Genomic DNA, 17,972 nt, shown 5'->3' on the forward strand with positions numbered 1-17,972 from the left:
AAACACTCAGAAACTGAAATTTCCTCAACTTGATAAAGAACATCTTCAAAAAATTTAAACCTAATATTATACTTAATGCTAAATCACTGAATATGTTTCCCCTAAGATCAAAAACAAGACAACGATGTCCATTCTCACCACTTCTTATTCAACATAGTACTAATAGTTGCAGCCAGTACAATAAGACAAGGAAAGGAAATAAAAAGCATACATATGGGAAAGAAAGAAACAAAACTATCCCTGTTTGCAAGTAACATCATTGTGTATGTGGGGGACCCCATATACAATGAGAGAACTGATCTTTGACTAAGTCTACAGAAATATACAATGGGGAAAGGACACCATGTTTAATAAATGGTGCTGGCAAAATTGGATAGCCACACACAGAAGAATGAAACTGGACCCCTATCTCTCACCACATACAGAAACTAACTCAAGATTGATCGAAGACCTAAATGTAAGTCCTGAAACTACAAAAATCCTAGAAGAAAGAAACTCTTTTGGTCCAGGCAAAGAATTTATGGCTAAGACCTTAAAAGCAAATGCAGCAAAACAAAAAATAACCAAATGGGACTTAATTAAACAAAAAAGCTTCTACACAGCAAAAGAAATAATCAGTGGAGTAAACAGACAACCCACAGAGTGGAGAAAACATATGTAAACTATACATCTGACAAAGGACTAATATCGAGAATCTATTAGGAATTCAAACAACTGAACAAGAAAAAATAAACAACCCCATTAAAAAGTAGGAATAGGATAAGAACAGACATTTTTCAAAAGAAGACACAAAAGTGGCCAATAAACATATAAAAAATCCTCAACATCACTAATTATCAGAGAGATGCAAATTAAAACCACAGTGAGGTATTATCTCACACCAATCAGAATGAGTATTATTCAAAAAATCAAAAAAGGACAGCTATTGGCAAGGATGTGGAGAAAAGAGAATGCTTATACACCACTGTGGTTGGAAATATAAATTAGCACAAACTCTATGGGAAACAGTATGGAGGTTTCTCAAGAGCTAAAACTAGAGCTATCATTCGACCCAGCAATCCCACTACTGGTTAGGTACCCAAAGGAAGAGAAATTATTGTGTAAAAAAGATACCTGCACTCGTATGTTTATTGCAGCACTATTCACAATGGCAAAGTCAGGAATCAACCAACAGATGACTGGATAATGAAAATGTGGTATATATAGACCACGGAATACTACACTGCCATAAAAAAGAATGAAATCATGTCTTGCGCAGCAACATAGATGGAGTTGGAGACCATTATCCTAAGTGAAATAACTTAGAAAATCAAATACCTCATATTCTCACTTACAAGTGGGAGCTAAACAATGAGTATGTATAGACATACAGAGGGAAATTATAGACACTGGGGACTCCAAAAGCTGGGGAGAGTGGGAGGAGAATGAGTTGAAAAGTTACCTACTGGGTACAACGTTCACCATTTGGGTGATAGGTACACTAGAAGCCCAAACCTCAGTGTTATGCAATGTATCTATGTAAAAGACCTGCACATGTATCCCCCAAACTTATAAAAATAAAGAATAGAAAAAAACTGTTAAGGTGCCTCTCAGGTACTTCTTTTTTAGTTGTATAATTCTAATTAGCTGTGGACCAAACTAAGAAACATTGGCAAGATCAACGAAATGGCCTGGGACAGACCATAAGGAGAAAAATATATTAAAACAATATCCCAAGAAGACACCCATCATAGTTTAATAACAAAGATATCCCTTTGTTTTTTGCACACTTGTTTGTTTCATCACTGATTGTGTATAATGCAAAAGAGAAAGTAACTTGTGCTATCACCCAAGTGAATAATTTTACTTTTATTTTGAGAGAAAACTTAAAAATCTATTTGTGAGGGCCCTAGATTATATGGCTTGGTGTAGCGACATATCCACAGCCAAGAAGATCATTATTCATGTAGGTTTTTAGAACCTTGCTTGCAGTTTAGGATTTTAACTACTGAACAGTCAAACTTGTAGAGTACTTCATGATCTGGGTGGGGCTGGATTTGTAGCAGGCTAGGGAAAACCTGCTCAGAAGGAAGCTTTCGTTGAACCACATTCTTTGTGGGTGTGTAGTAAGAGCTTTGTACATTGATTCTCTGACTCCTTTGTGAGTTTTATATTCATGTGGAATATGATTAGAGTTTGTTAAGTACATTGATAATACCATAATGCATGAAAACACAAGAAAATCTCCAAATCCCCCAAAGACTCTTCTCAGCAAGAGTTGCTAATACTGATCAGAAGGTTTCATTAAAGTTGGATATGAGCTTCCCAGTCAGACGAGTTGAATTTCACTACAAAGAGTAAAAGGTCATACAGATTTAGAAATTTAAGCCAATGTCTCCAGGTTTAAATGTCTAGTGTCTCAAAGTCCACCCCAGTGGAGAGAGTTCTGGGAATCTCAGAAAACGTCTTTGGGTGATCTTGAGAACGTGGCTTATAAACAAAGGCTTCTGAATTGTCTTCTTCCCTAGGCACCCTCGTGCCATGGTGGATGGTTAAGCTTTTCAAGGCCCTTAAAGGCTGCTTCACTGGGTCAGCCCTGGCAGTGGAAGGTCAGGGAACAGACCAAGTGACACATGGACAAGAGTACTGTGTTAGGAGCACAAAGATCTGTGTCTGAAACCTAGTTTTACCACTAACAAGCTATATGATTGTTGACAAATCTCAAAGTCTAAACTTTTTCATATGGAAAAGGAAAATAAGCTAGATCATGATAAAAAGAAAACAAGAATGTTTTTTTAAAAAAATTCTATCCTTTGTGAAGCCCTTATTATCTGTCAGGTACCCTGTTAAATTGTTTTCAAACTTTATTCTATTCAGATCTCATTGTAGCACTAGGATGACTACCCCATCTTCTAGGAGAAGAAAATGAGGCAAGTTTTAATGATTTACAGGTCATTTAAGTGGCAAGGCTGGAGTTCAAATACAGATCATCTGTCTTAATCCTGCTGTTACCACTGAATTAGGAGGACTCCTGTAGCAATAGTAGAAAGACATTGATCCCTCAAAGCTTGTAGGCTTTGACAAAGTCTCCCAGAGGCTTCTCCTTTCATGCTGTCTCTTAAATTCTGATGAAAAGGGAGAAGGAAGGTTTTGTTCTTTTGTGCTGTGCACTGTGGTTGCTGCAGCAGGAGAAAGCAAATAGCTGGGGGCAGGATTTGCCTTCCTGACTCCTGATTCATAGAAAGAAAGCCAGACAGAGCTCTTAGCCTTCTGCCAAGCAGAAGTTTCTGAATTAGCTGCATGACTCCCATGGATGCATATTTGAGGTAAAGCATACCTACAATGCTCCCTGTCCTTTTTCATTTGAAAATTAGCTATGCCCCTCCAACTTCAAAGTCTCACTTTGCAAACAGTTGCCTTCTGTACAAATGTGGCTGTCTGTGAGTTATTACGCTCTTAGGGAAACTATGGTTTTTCTTCCTGTTTAATGCCTGCCTGCTGGCTCTTCTTGTGCTTGGTTCTTCCCTGCCAGCTTCGGCATCCAGCATGATGGGAAAGAAAATGACTGTGAGCCTGTGGGCAGACATCCGTACATCATGTCCCGCCAGCTCCAGTACGATCCCACTCCGCTGACATGGTCCAAGTGCAGTGAGGAGTACATCACCCGCTTCTTGGAGTAAGTGACAGTGTCTCATGATGCCCTCACCTGGGTCTCTTTAAATTGGGAGCTGCATTGAGTTTTACACAGAGAAGCTGATGCCTGGAAAAGGCTGGATTCCATCCCACAGGCCACCATGTCAGGGTGGCATCAGAAGGGGCGGATTTCACTTCTGCATTCTGATCCTGAGGTCTAGATGGGCTCTGCCCTCTGGTCACAGGCAGGTGAGCATCCTGTCCCATCCCAGATTGCTCCTGCCCCAAAATAGCTTTCTATGAGCCAATTATGAATTAAGTCCTTGGGAACTGGCAGGAACACCCAACAGAGATAAGAGTGGTCATTCAAACCTCATTGAGAGTAGGATAATGATTTTCTAATTTTACCATGGCTTGTATTTTCTAGATAAACTAAGCTTATGTTGTGGGATATGATTTGCATTTTCTTTAATAACTCCCATGATGGGCCTAGAGAGTTCTCTGCCTTGTAAATAATAAAGTTGTCTTAAAGGACAAAGAGTAAACCAGAGGGAAGTTTCTGTTGAATGAAAGGCTGAAGGTAAAGGGAATCCTAAACAACTCCTCTCATTTCTGTTAACTTGTTTTCAGCCGAGGCTGGGGGTTCTGTCTTGATGACATACCTAAAAAGAAAGGCTTGAAGTCCAAGGTCATTGCCCCCGGAGTGATCTATGATGTTCACCACCAGTGCCAGCTACAATATGGACCCAATGCTACCTTCTGCCAGGAAGTAGAAGTAAGTGTACCTCTTGGTGGGTATATGCAGGGCTTCAGATCTCCAGCATGCTGAAGGAAGGGCCAGGACAATATTTGGAAATCTGAACATCCAGACACAGAAATAGAAGCTTTATATTTAAGGCAAGGTGTGTCTGTAAGGGAAAACAATTAAGCTGGAATAACATGCCTTGACATTGCCACCTTGGTATTCTACGAAGCCTATATTCCATTGCAACTGGGTGGTGTTTGACACAGTTCCATAGTGATTTTCAGGATTCACAGTGATTCACACCTGCAGACTCCATAGCAACCAACTTAATCCCTAAAATTGCTCCCTTTCTTGAATTTCACATCTGGCTGAAGAGTACCAGCAGCTCCCAAGTTAGAAGTAGGATTTATTCACCAATTCATTCTTCTTGTTTATTTTCAACGTCCAAATAATAATTCAGGATTTGACACCGTACCTTCTGAAGAATCTGTAGCTCTGTTCTATCTTCTTCATTACCACTGTCACTGCCTCATTTCAGTCTCTCATCATCTTTCCTTGCTATCGTAATTATCTCCTACCTAGTCTCCCTCCTATTCAAATTGTTGCTCAAGTTATTTTTTAAAAACACAATGTAACCGTGGTCTACTCTGCTGTTAGGGTCCCCGCTGACCACAGGATAAAGTCCCAGCTCCTTTTGAGGCAGTCCTTCGTGATTTGGAAATTGTCTACTCTCTGAACTCATCCCTTATAATGCAAAAGTATCTGTGTTAACACACACATATTGACGAGGCAAGTCTCGCTGAATCCCTGCCAGATTCTGTGCTATGTACTGAATAAGAAGAAAATATAAACACTCAAAAATTAATAAGACAAAGTCTCTGCCCTCGAGGAGCTCATGGTGGAGGAGGCAGGCATAAAAATTTTAATACAGTGACATAAATTCAAAATGAAACAGAAAAAACTTAAAGGGGAAAGTAAATAACTGTGCTTAGACAGAACAAGCAAACTTAACAGAGAAGGTAAAGTTGATACAAAAATCCTCACCCCTCATTTCTAACTGGCTACCAAGTTATGCCAATTCTGCCTCCTAAATTTTTGTTTGTTTGTTTGTTTGAGACAGAGTCTTTCTCTATCGCCCAGGCTGGAGTGCAGTGGCATGATCTTGGCTCACTGCAACCTCTGCCTCCCCAGTTCAAGCAATTCTCGTACCTCAGCCTCCCAAGTAGCTGGGATTATGGGTATGCGCCAACAGGGCCAGCTAATTTTTGTATTTTCAGTAGAGATGGTGTTTCACCATATTGGTCAGGCTGGTCTCGAACTCCTGACTTCAGGTGATCCACCCGCCTTGGCCTCCCAAAGTGCTGGGATTACAAGAATGAACCACTGTGCCCAGCCTAAATATTTCTAAAATCCACCTGTTCCTAGATGACTATAGCAGTTCCCTGATTGGTAGAATCTGAACGCTTCCCCTCAACTCTGATTCATTTTCTAAAATGCAGCCTAAGTAACCTTTATAAATGGAAATCCATTTATAAATGGATTTATAAATACTCCCCTGTGAGTAGAATATCTCATGGCCTTCCTATTTTCTTGCAATAAAGTACAAATTTCCTAAAATGGCTTAAGAAGAGGCTTCATAATTCGCTCTCCTCTTGCTCTCTGGCCTTATGTTTTAGAATATTGTTTTAGCCCTTCACTCTCTAATTTGCTACTGATTATATGTATATGGAATTTAATCACTAATCTTTCCTATCTGGGAAACCTCTCCTTCATATTTTCATCTCTTTGTGTCTCTGTATTTTATATCATGTATCTTTATCTTCTAGTTCACTAGTTCTGTCTTCAGATTTGTCCAATTATGCATATTTAACCTATTGACTTTTTAATCTCATTTATCATATTTTTATTTATAAAAGTCTATTTGGTTATTTTTCTGAATTTTCTCTCACTTTCATGGTATTTCGTTCCTAATTTTAAACTTTTGATGTAATCTTTTATTTCTTTAATAATATGTGACATATTTATTTTGCAATTTATACTGAGTAATTTCAGTGTTCAGAGTCTATGTGCATCTGTTTCTCCTGTTTGGGGTTTTTTCACATATTACGTGTTATTTCGTTTTGTGATTTTTGCTTTTATTGTGAGCCTTTAGTTATAAAACTTTATGTCAGGTTTTCCTTTAGGGTTCAGATGGCTGGCACATTCTTTCACCGAAAATTTTCAGTTCTATCTCTGGGTCAATTTAAAATGTTACTGATTTGATGTTGTGTTGACTTCATGAGCAGCATGGGGGCAAGTGTGGTTACCAACTCTCAGGAGTAACATTTGACCACTCCTTCTAGAGTTAAAGTCAAATGAGACAAGTTTTCTGTGTACCTAGATTTCAGGTCACCCTTTCACTCAAGGCCTTATATGAAGGTCTCCAACTTCCTACCTTACATAGGCCCTACGCATTGTCTCCAGTATCTAAGTGACTAATAAATCGAAGACCTAAGTAACTAGGTTTGCATCTCCAGATTAACATTTCTGCTACATTTTTAGCCTTCAGGGGGTTTCCTTACTTTCTTGGTGCCTCAAGGATGCACTTAAAATATTTAAAATATATTATGCATGATTTTAGAAGATTTATAGAGGTAAGCGTTTTCCAGGGTATCCCGTTGTTTACTAGAAACAGGACACCCAAGTTATCTCTGGTCAGCTCCTCTTTTGCAATCCATGTTTATCTGTCGTGAACAGCCTCCATTCTCTGAAAGTGCTGGGTTCTCCACAACCTCTAGAACCCTGCACAGTGGTTCCTTGGAACCATCCCTTCTGCTCATCATTTGAGCCTCAGCTTAAATATTCTTTTATATCCTATCCTGAATTTCCTGTGTCAAAGCTTTATTAGACTATATTTTAGGTTTTTGTTTACTAGACTATCTCCGCTCCTACCATGTGAGCTCTGTGAGGAAATTTTTATCCCTGACACTCAGCAATGCCTAGCACATAGTAGGCACTCAACAGATAAGTGAATGAAGACTTCAGATCTCTTTATATGGCAGCCAAGATAACCTCATCATTTTCCGTGTTAACAACACCCTAAAATACCAGAAAATGTATCATTATCCATGTTATAACTTTTTATTTTGAAATAGTTTAAACTCCAAAAAATTGAAAAAAATAGTACAAAGTTTCTGTGTACCATTCGCCTAGCACATCATCCTTTCTAAATGCTCAGTGAACTTAAAGTAAAAGAAATCCTCGGAAAGAAGGAAAAAAAATAAAAGAGGGAGTGATAAGCATGAACAGATATTGAGGCTGAAGTGGAGATAACAAAAGGGTTATGTGGGTTTTCGCTTCCACATTGGAAGAGACAATGATGTATTCTCCTTGACCAGGGCCAGGATTTAGAACTGAGACCTTTGCATGAAGCTGCGATTCTCAAAGAGTTGTGCTTCAATGAAAGGATGAGCTAGAAGAAATCAACCAAAAGGAAAGAGAGATGACAGAGAAGCATCTTTTATCTCAGCCTAGTTTCTAGTGGGGCAGTGGGGTGTGTGTGGAAATACTGGTGAATAACTTTCTCACCTGGAAATTCTTTACTATGGGCCATGCTCATGCTAATCTAGAGTTTAAATCTGTACCCCTTATAGCCTGAGTGCCTTCATGCAATAATAATAATAATAATAATAAATAAAACATTTGTCCTGGAGATACCATGGATGCCTGGAAATAAAGGTGAAACTGGCCCAGAGGAACCAACACTCAACCAAGGTGGCATGAAACTCCAATAGATAAAGCCACCCTAGGCCAGGTATGGTGGCTTACGCCTGTAATCCCAGCACTTTGGGAGGCCAAGGTGGGCAGATCACGAGGTCAGGAGATCAAGACCATCCTGGCTAACACTGTGAAACCCCATCTCTACTACAGATACAAAAAATTAGCCGGGCGTGGAGGCAGGTGTCTGCAGTCCCAGCTACTCAGTAGGCTGAGGCAGGAGAATGGCGTGAACCCAGGAGGCAGAGCTTGCAGTGAGCCGAGATGGCACCACTGCACTCCAGCCTGGATGACAAAGTGAGACTCTGTCAAAAAAAAAAAGCCACCCTTCAGATGAGTTCATAATTCAGCCTCTAATTCAAAAATCTAATGTAGTCTATCTTCAGCTAAGTGAGCTGAAGCCCTTAAGAAGCCCTTAACAAGCCCTTAAGAACTTTCAAAAATTGAATTTTTATATAGGGATAATAAAATAAATATATAAGAATGAATTGTACATGAGAAAAAAGAACCATAGGATATATGTAAGGCAGATATGAGGAAGAATAAATATAACTTCTGGAAATGGAAAGTGTGGTTATTGACTTAAAAATTCAGTGGATGGATTAAACAGCAGACTTGACATGGTTGAAAAGAAAATCAATCAAATGGAATTTAGAGCTGAGAAAATTACTTCCCTTCCCACTTGGGTGCTTCTTAGGGGTGTGTGATGAAGGAGAAAGTTTCTTTGGTTTTCATATACAACAAGATTGAGAGATGAGGAATATGAAAGTGAGGTTGAAACACAAAGTACAGAATAAGAAGGTCTATCAACAACAATTACGGGTTCCAAAAGGAGAGAAAGGAGAGGCAAAATTTAGAGAGAGAAAGATTGATAATTTTCTAAAATGGCTTAAAATATCAAGTCATATAATGAAAAAACACATGCAGTGTAGAACACAATAAGTGGATAGAACTATGGAAGATGAATAGACAGAAAAAAATACTGATAGATAGATGGAAGCAGCTAAGCCATTTCAGATGGCATCTGAGAATCCTGCCAACCTTCCTTTATCCCCATAAGGGTAGAAATAAGAAGGAATATGCAGCTCTCTTCCTGGAAACTGAAACCAGCTGACTACTTAAGGTAATAAGTGAACAAGCTGAGGCTTTCTAGATGGAAGAGTTTCCATTTTCTTCACTGAGCAGGCTCAAGTTATAACCACCCCCAACTGTTAGTAATCAGGTTGCCTTCCAGCCACAGTTTAGATTTACCTTTCATAGATGATCACCAGTTACCTTTCCCAAGAGCAATGAGGGCTGGATATTGTGCCAAACATATAGAAATGACCATCTCAACCCTTAGAAAATAGGTTTTATCCCTCATTTCCATATTACCTAGTATGATCTATAGACCATTGTTTATGAATGATGACAAAGTCCAAGTTAAGCTTGAACTGAAAACTCTAATGATTGCTTTCTGTCACTCTTAGTCACTAACAACAGTGGCATTTATTGTGAGTGTGTGGATGAGTGTGCATATTTTACTGTAACTATAGAAATGCTTTGTGGCAGGTTTTGAAAATACAAAAGAAGTGCAATTTGTTTTCTAGAACGTCTGCCAGACACTGTGGTGCTCCGTGAAGGGCTTTTGTCGCTCTAAGCTGGACGCTGCTGCAGATGGAACTCAATGTGGTGAGAAGAAGGTGATGCGTCAGGCCGAGGAATGAGGTGGGAGGGCGGTGGGCAGAGTTCTTGGGAGGAGCTGAGGAGAAGGCCCTAGAGGGCAACTCTCTCTAAGGGAAGAGCAGTGGATGGAGGTCAAACAGTCAGACCAGCCAGAGGAGATCACCCACATCCACCACTCCTGGTGAACCTGCATTGGGAGCAGGTAGTTAAGGAGGGAGGGCTGAGGTCCAGTTTCACACTTCACTTGTAAAATATCTGTTTCATCTTTCCCTGATGAATTTCTATGGAGTTTGTGGTCAACATTTCCTAGGCTTATTATCAGCCTTCCTTTTGACTTATTTTCTCTCATATGGAAGATTGAAAAGGATAAGCCAGCGGCTTCTTCTTCCCAAAAATGCAGGATTTAGGCCACTTATCATCTTCTTTCTCATCTTCTGACATGACTGCATTTCTTGAAGTTCTGCTACTTTACTAAGCAGGCAAATCAGACACCACAGAACACAGAGAGGTTTGATATCCTCTAGGCTGGGTTTCTTGTGGGCCTAGAGCTTACATGTTTAGTGGGCATCTTTATGCAGCTTGAGTGTGGCAGGACCCGTCACTGAGATTACAGAACCCGGGCAAAATACACTGTGGCCAGAAAAAACACAAGAGGAAAAAAAGGATATCAGACAATAAAACATGTCCAAATCCTCCAGGAAATGTGGTTATTCACGACAACCACATAGCATTTCCCTTTGTTTTCATTTTTGTATATTTACTCTCCTAAACCGATAGTCGTGGAAGGATTGCCTTGAAGAGGGGAGAGAGTGGATTTTTTCTTAGTTGCTTGAAAGGCCAGAGCTGTAAACAATGGGTAGAGTTAAAAGAAAGTGGAATTTTTTTCTTGATGTAATGAAGAACTTCCTAACAGCTAGTGTGTTTTGGCAGTGAAATTGACTTTTTGCAGCGGATGAGTTCTCTGTTGCAGTCATTAAGTTCCCAGAGAGCTATAAAGAAGTGCTATTCACTGTGCCAGTCTGTGAACTATTGTGGTTTGCAACAAGATAAGGATCATGCACCGGAAAGCAAATCAACTATGTTACTAAGCAACTATGTTGCTAAGCATACTAAGCTGACATGCTTTTCATAACAAGACTTTCTCAATGAAAAAAGTAGTATGTTGATTTACATTCTCGTGCTCAATCTGCCAACCACACTGTGTAGCACCTGTGTGATTAGGCAACGTAAAGTTTCCTTCCATTCTTGAAACTCTCTGATTCTAAAACCCAAGACTCTTGGCAGAAACTTATATGAGCCCCAGTTTGTTTTACATCTGATATGTGACTGTAGAAAGCTGGCTTGCTTGCAGAGAATTGGGTTTAGACTTTTAGGGCTCTTGGCTCAGCTTGCTCTGGTAACCTTCCTGATACGGCCATCTCCTGCCTCTTCCCTTTCCAGTGGTGTATGGCAGGCAAGTGCATCACAGTGGGGAAGAAACCAGAGAGCATTCCTGGAGGCTGGGGCCGCTGGTCACCCTGGTCCCACTGTTCCAGGACCTGTGGGGCTGGAGTCCAGAGTGCAGAGAGGCTCTGCAACAACCCCGAGTGAGTCCAGATAAATATATTTCCCTTCTCTCCACATGTGCTGGGGGCGGGATGGGGGGCAGTCTTGAATGGCATGACCTCAGTGACCCCAAGCCTCCTCCAGGTAAATTAAATGGGTTCCCAGGACAAAACAGAACAAAAAGATTCACAGAGAGTGGGGAAAAAAAGTGGTTCTGTTTTGTGTTGTTTCATTTCGGCTTGGCACTGGATTCTCACTAAAACTTGGATAAGTAAGCTGATTTTATCATTTGGGGAAATAAAGCAAATTTCTTTTAAATGTGCAATCTATGTGAAAGCCTCTAGGAGATTATACAATTAAATCTTTTTAAATAACTCCATTTTATCAGTAGAGATTAGTGAAACGCAATTTTGCTGATAAGATTGTAGCTTGCTTTCAATGATAATGAATACACAATTTTATGAGAATAATTCTTTCCTTAAGCAACTAGTAAAACAGGTACATTTTTGAGGATAATTATTTTTAATATTTTTAGATAAGGATTTTTATAAACCCTAAAGTTCCGTAGTGGCCTGTTAAGGATTCTGCAAATGTTATTTTACAAGTGACTTTCAATTGTTTAAGCAAATTGCTTAATTTTTCATATATTCTATTTGTATGATAATATTATATATGAGGTAAATTTAAACTTGCTTGTTTTCCAAATACACATTACATTCTTAATTTCATTATTTTCTGATATACTGTCTCCCAAGTAATTTCTTAAAAGTGTATATGTGATATCTCTTTTAAGTGGAAATTATATTGTTTCTTTTATCTAAATTTACATTCATCTACTTTGAAAAGTAGGAGTCACATTTTTTAAAAGGCGAGCAATAAAAGTGATTTTATCTCTCAGTATCTCAATTCCAAAGGTTATTTATCCTTTTTGTTAATAACTGTATTACCTAGATGTATAGTATTTAAATATAAGTATATGTATATATAAATATATATGCATGTATACATTACATATATACATATATACACTATATATATAATATATTTTTTCTAAGGGTTAATAAGTTAGTATGTGTAAGGAATTTAACACAGTATCTACTACATAATAAAGTGTTAATAAATAGTAGTTATTATGAATCTTTATCATTTACCACATTTATAAGCACGCATTTGGAAATTCTTCACAAAATTATTTTAAAATTTCACCCTTTGATGAAAGTTGTTTTATTTAAATACTGGGTTTCTGTGACTTTCAAAATTCAAAACCAAGAGTTTCTCATAGAGTATTTTATTTTTAGAGAAAATTGTCATTTAATCGTTTGTTTCCATTTGATCCAGAAATGTGATTTCCATTTTCATTTGAGAGATCAGAAAAGAAAGGCAATTTGCTCTGGGACTTATTGTCAATGCTGTATATTCAGACATCACCAGTGTGAAAGTTCTTGGCAGGTTGGTCAGTGACTTGTGGCTATCAGAGAAGGGAACTCCTAGTTGAGGAGGTGAAGGATGAATCTCTAACCTGGCTTCAGGAGAAAGGTAGTTCTAATTCTCATCTCCGAGGCCACAGTTTGTCATAGAGTCTCTTTGGGTGAGTGGACATGCCTGTTCTTCATTGCCAGTTTGCTTAAATTCATTGCTAACACTGCCAATGGCACCGCATCATAGATTTGGATCTGTGGTTCAAGTCACAGATTCAGGCCAATGCATGAGCCAGCTGATCTTGGGACTGCATCCTTGCTGTAGGTCAACTGTCTAGTGAGAACCCAGCAGAGCTTGGCTCATAAGAGGCTGTCAGTGATATTGATTGGATGGAAATGAATTGGAGACATATCAGGTCATAGAGTGTCCCTGCATCAGCACAAATAGAAAGCCAGCCTCACCTTAAATAACAAGGACAATTCTTGGTACCTCCTAAAGGGAATCAACAAATTAAGAGCCTACTATGTGAACTGCCTTGGTCAAAACTCTTTCATGAGTGAGGAACAGAAGCTTACTCAGGCCACATTGAGGGAGGGGAGGTATAGAAAATCTCATGGGCATTCAAGGAGAACAAAGTACAGCAGAATCAACAAGAATTACAGCTGCAACCAGTACTTGACTAGACTGCCAGGATTTGAATTCTCTGTCTCTCAGGATTTTGTGGTCAGGCAGTGTAACATAGTGGATAAGAGCTCAGGTTTTGGATCAAGGAAGACGACGATTCAAGTCTTGGCTTTGCCACTACCACCTGTGTCCTTTGGGGAGCTGTTCTAGCTTTCTGTGTCCCTGGAATATGATTTCATCTGGACTGCTCACTCGACATGCCTTCTGCCTTTGCACTGAGAAGCACTTTCCAGTCGTCCTTTAAGACCATTCTCTAGGACAAGCCCTTCCGTAAATCCTTCCCAACTAGCCTCATTTCCATGGCTTTCCCCTTCACACAACTCTCATTGTACTTTCAGTCTGGGATACATAATTGCTGTCTTAAATTTTCTCTCATTTCTTATATAGCTCATTTTTTTCTCCTCAACCAAATTATAAACTTCTAGGAAGCATAGAGCATGGGTTGACCTTCATTTGCACTCTCTTCTCCCTGAACAGTGTTGAGCACATGGTAGTATATAAATGCTGGTTGATTATTATTCATGACAACCAAAAAAAGTGCTCTCAGTTATTGATCTCTCATTCTGTGTTAGTTACTCTACTAAATCTGTGTGTGCATTGTCTCATGCAATACAACTTGTGAGATAAAAACTATTATGCTCATTTTACAAACGAAAAAAAACTGAGGCTCAGAGAAATGAGGTAACTTATTCAGATCCATCTAACAAAAAGATAATACCAAATTCGAACTCCAGGCTATTGGCACTCCTGCGATAGGAGGCACACTCCCTGATTCAGATACTGCAGCAAGATGGAGACCAGAAGGCATGCCTGGGAACCTTCTCAAAGGATAGTTTCTTCACGTCTCCCCTCTCCCATTTTTAGTGACCCATTGATCCTGACAGGAAGGCTGGTATGCCCTCAGGTGTATCACAAAGGAAAGGAAAATCAAAAAGTGATTTTTCTAAAATAAGATTAACTTATTCACCCATTGAATATCTATTAAGAGCCTCCTATGCCCAAAGTACCGTGAGGCACCACAGAGGACACAGAGCTTGGATTGTGCCATCAAAGAACTATCTTTGGGAATGATAGATTCAGGACGTGCAGGCAGCTGGCACACAAAGTGTCACTGAAGAGGAGAAAAAAATTACTGCTGGTGGAAATCCAGGAAGGATTCGTGAAGGAGGTAGCATTTATTTAGTTCTTCAAGCATGAGCAGTATGTAGACATGTGGAGACTTTAAGGGAGGAAAAAAATCTATCCAAAGGCACAGAAAAGAAATATTAAATAAGGCAGGTGGCACCACTGGAGCAGGGTAACATGAAGCAGAGTGTGGGAAGTAAATTGTTAAGGTGAGTTAAGGCAGGATTGTGAGGGCTTTGAATGCCAAGCTCAGGAGGCTGATGTGACCGTTGGATGCTGTTAGTGATTTTAAAACAGGGAACTAAAATAATTAAGGTCATCTGAAAATTTAGCCTGATAATTGTTTGTACTGTGGGTTCAATTTTAAAAGTAGAGATAGAAATGGAGATAAGAATTTTAAAAGTAGAGATAGGAATGGAGATAAGAATTGGACTGGTTTGATTATTGCAGAGTTGAAGAGTAGGAAACAAATGTAAATAGGCAACTGATGGCCAGGCAACTGATTGACTGTGGGATCCAAGGAAGGCACAGATGGATGATTCTGAAATCTGACCACTTTTAACTCACCAAATAGGAATCAGAGAAGGAGCATACTCGAAAGGAAAATGATGTATCCTTTTTTGGCGTAGATTTCACCTGGAGGATATACAGGTGGAAATGATATATAAACTATTTCAAAATAAGCTACTATACACTTAGGACTGAAATGTTGTCAGGCAAGGAAAAAATGTGTAAAATTTGAAGCAGTTATTTAAAAGGTAAGTTTTGAGGGCATAGAGAGACATCATTTGTCAAGGCCAGATACCAGAGGAGTTTTAAAGGAAAGTGTTGGCGTTTAAGCAAACTAAAAGAAAAGCTTGTCTGTTTCATTTGCAGGCCAAAGTTTGGAGGGAAATATTGCACTGGAGAAAGAAAACGCTATCGCTTGTGCAACGTCCACCCCTGTCGCTCAGAGACACCAACATTTCGGCAGATGCAGTGCAGTGAATTTGACACTGTTCCCTACAAGAATGAACTCTACCACTGGTTTCCCATTTTTAACCCAGGTGAGGAGCTGTAATGGTGTATCTCAGATCTAGGGAACAGCCATTCTCAAAGCATTTGTATGTCAGTCAGGGTTTCTGTGATCCATACAAAGCTTAACAAAGACAGTTGTACACCAGGAATTTTGTAATTTAGAAGATGGAAACACTGACCTGGTTAAGTTGATCAGTAAATGTTGAAGGCTGAATACATTCAACTCTGGCTGAGCTTTGTGGGAGATAAAAGAAGTTTATAAAACATGGTGACTTGCTTCAAAACAGCTGAGGTGCAATTGAGCCATTAATAGGGCATGTAGGAATTCAGTAACTAATTGCTTGTTGATGGACATGAGAAACTGACTGTGATTTCGTCAGAAATTCAGAAGAAAAGGTCATTGTGGGTTTGAAGTAATTGCAAAAAAAAGGTTTCCAGTGAAGCAGTTGATGATTCTTAAGACTACTCATGCTTTCATGAGCAGTCTTTCCACAAGAAGAAAGAAAAGGGAAGACATTCAAAATAGAGTCATTCCAAGTGGGAGTAGAATAACAGGCGGAAAGGCAAGATAATAGGAATGAAAGAACAAAAGCCAGCTCTGCAACAGAAGTCAACATTTTATAAGTACTGGAGTATGAGAAGGGTGAAAAGTAAAATCAAACATCTGAATGTTGCACAGGAGGGATGGGGACATAATGGAGTTGGAGAATGGAATAGCGGCCTTGGCAAAACGTCCAGACACATTCTCTCCTTAAAATGAAGAAGAATCAATGACCGTTAGCTAGACATCAGCATCAAAAAACATATTTGTGTTGTTTGTTGTTATCTGAGTAGGAAATGAAACAGAAAAGATTTTCCTGTGTTAAAGAAATTTAAGGCAAGGTAGTAAAAAATAGCTAATCAAATTTTTCATGATTTTTGAGTTCCAGAAAATCCATTGTGAATAGGGCACAAGAAAAATCACAGATTTGAGAATTGTGTATTTGGGCTGTTAGAACAATGACTTATGCAATAGCTTTTGAAAGAAAGACTCTGCAGTGCTTTGCTCAGCTCAGGTCTCCAAAATACCCTGATGCTCTTAGTTGTCAAGGGCAGTGATTGCTCCTTGCCCCCAATTGTTTGGTGTCATTTATGATCTAGAGGGGAAAACCATTTGGTTATTGGTGCAATTTAGTTTCCTGAGTCAGGCATTTGAATACAGGAAAACTCAGACATATACTGAGGTGTACTCCAAAATTATCAAGTGATGAAAGGTGCATCCAGCCAGTGCTATCTATGTGTATATCCTGCGCATTCTTGATTTGTTAAAACTATTTGGGTCAGTGGTCCTGTAGACTCTGAATGAGCAGCCTGTCAGAGCTAAGATAGCATAGCTGCTCCAGTGATATCACATGTGCTTAGTACGGGATCCCCCTCCCAGATATACAGTTGGATTTGTGTCTATCTAACCCTGATGGCTCAAGTAGCTGGACTTAGAATAAAAATATTTGATTCAGCATTGCTTTTCATTTGTTTGCAAGCATTCATCATGTGCCTACTTTTTGACTAGCAAAGCAATAGGTACTAAAGAAGTGAGCGTTATACAAGTTGACATCAATTCCACTCACTCTGGAGTGATTGATTTGCTTCTCTAACTCAGATGAAGTTTGCCACCTGCTGACCTTACTCCCTACCCAGTCTATCAGTATTCATCCTCTATCCCGGTAGTTTCTTTACAGATTCCTATGCTATTCTTTTCATTAGCAGACAATGACTTATCTGCTAACCTGAATAGCTACTACCTTGAACAGCACACTGATGACTTTCCCCATTATACTCTGTCTACAGAGTTGCTATTTGCTTAGTTAACAGGCATCCCTGGCAGTGGGTCGTTCATGTCAACAAGGATTTATGCAGCATTTTTTCTGTGCCAGATATCGAGGGCCTTACAGCCTCCCAGGCATCCTTTTAGAAATCACCAGAGGATAAAATAAACATACAGCAGAGTTTTCTACCCCCTCAGTGGACAGTGATACTTCCCACAGCACTTTATATGCTTTTTCCTAATTTTATCTCCACAAGAAAACCCTTCAAGGAAAGCTGTTTTTGACCCAATTTTTAGAGATAAGCTAATAGGTTCGGAGGACCTCTGTAACTTGCCCAAACTCAGACTATGAAATAGAACCAAGAGTTAGCCCATGCCTGACTCTGCAGCCTGATCATTAAGCACGAAAACACACAGGGACTGGGTTAAGTTCATTTCCTTAAGACCAATGCACTGAATTTTGAATTTTCCCTAAGGCAATGTTCATGTCTTTAAAACCTTCGATTATTTCATAAGCCAGGAGCTCTGCTAGAAAACCCGACAACCCTTTTTATTATGATTAAGGCTCAGTTTATTAAACCTATATATCTTGCCCTTGAG

At 39.3% G+C, this 17,972-nt stretch overlaps 1 protein-coding gene across 2 annotated transcripts in view; it reads left to right on the forward strand.

Moving 5' to 3' along the window:
• Positions 1–17,972, forward strand: part of ADAMTS12 (ADAM metallopeptidase with thrombospondin type 1 motif 12) — a 371,361-nt gene that overhangs the window by 241,441 nt on the left and 111,948 nt on the right. For both annotated transcript variants that reach the window (XM_016953471.3, XM_016953472.4), the window contains exons 8-12: positions 3,512–3,655; positions 4,243–4,387; positions 9,703–9,795; positions 11,219–11,364; positions 15,428–15,597. In XM_016953471.3, coding sequence (XP_016808960.3) covers positions 3,512–3,655; positions 4,243–4,387; positions 9,703–9,795; positions 11,219–11,364; positions 15,428–15,597 — 698 coding nt within the window. The remainder of the gene's footprint in view (positions 1–3,511; positions 3,656–4,242; positions 4,388–9,702; positions 9,796–11,218; positions 11,365–15,427; positions 15,598–17,972) is intronic.

This window comes from Pan troglodytes, chromosome 4, assembly GCF_028858775.2.
Source record: "Pan troglodytes isolate AG18354 chromosome 4, NHGRI_mPanTro3-v2.0_pri, whole genome shotgun sequence".
NCBI lineage: Eukaryota > Metazoa > Chordata > Mammalia > Primates > Hominidae > Pan > Pan troglodytes.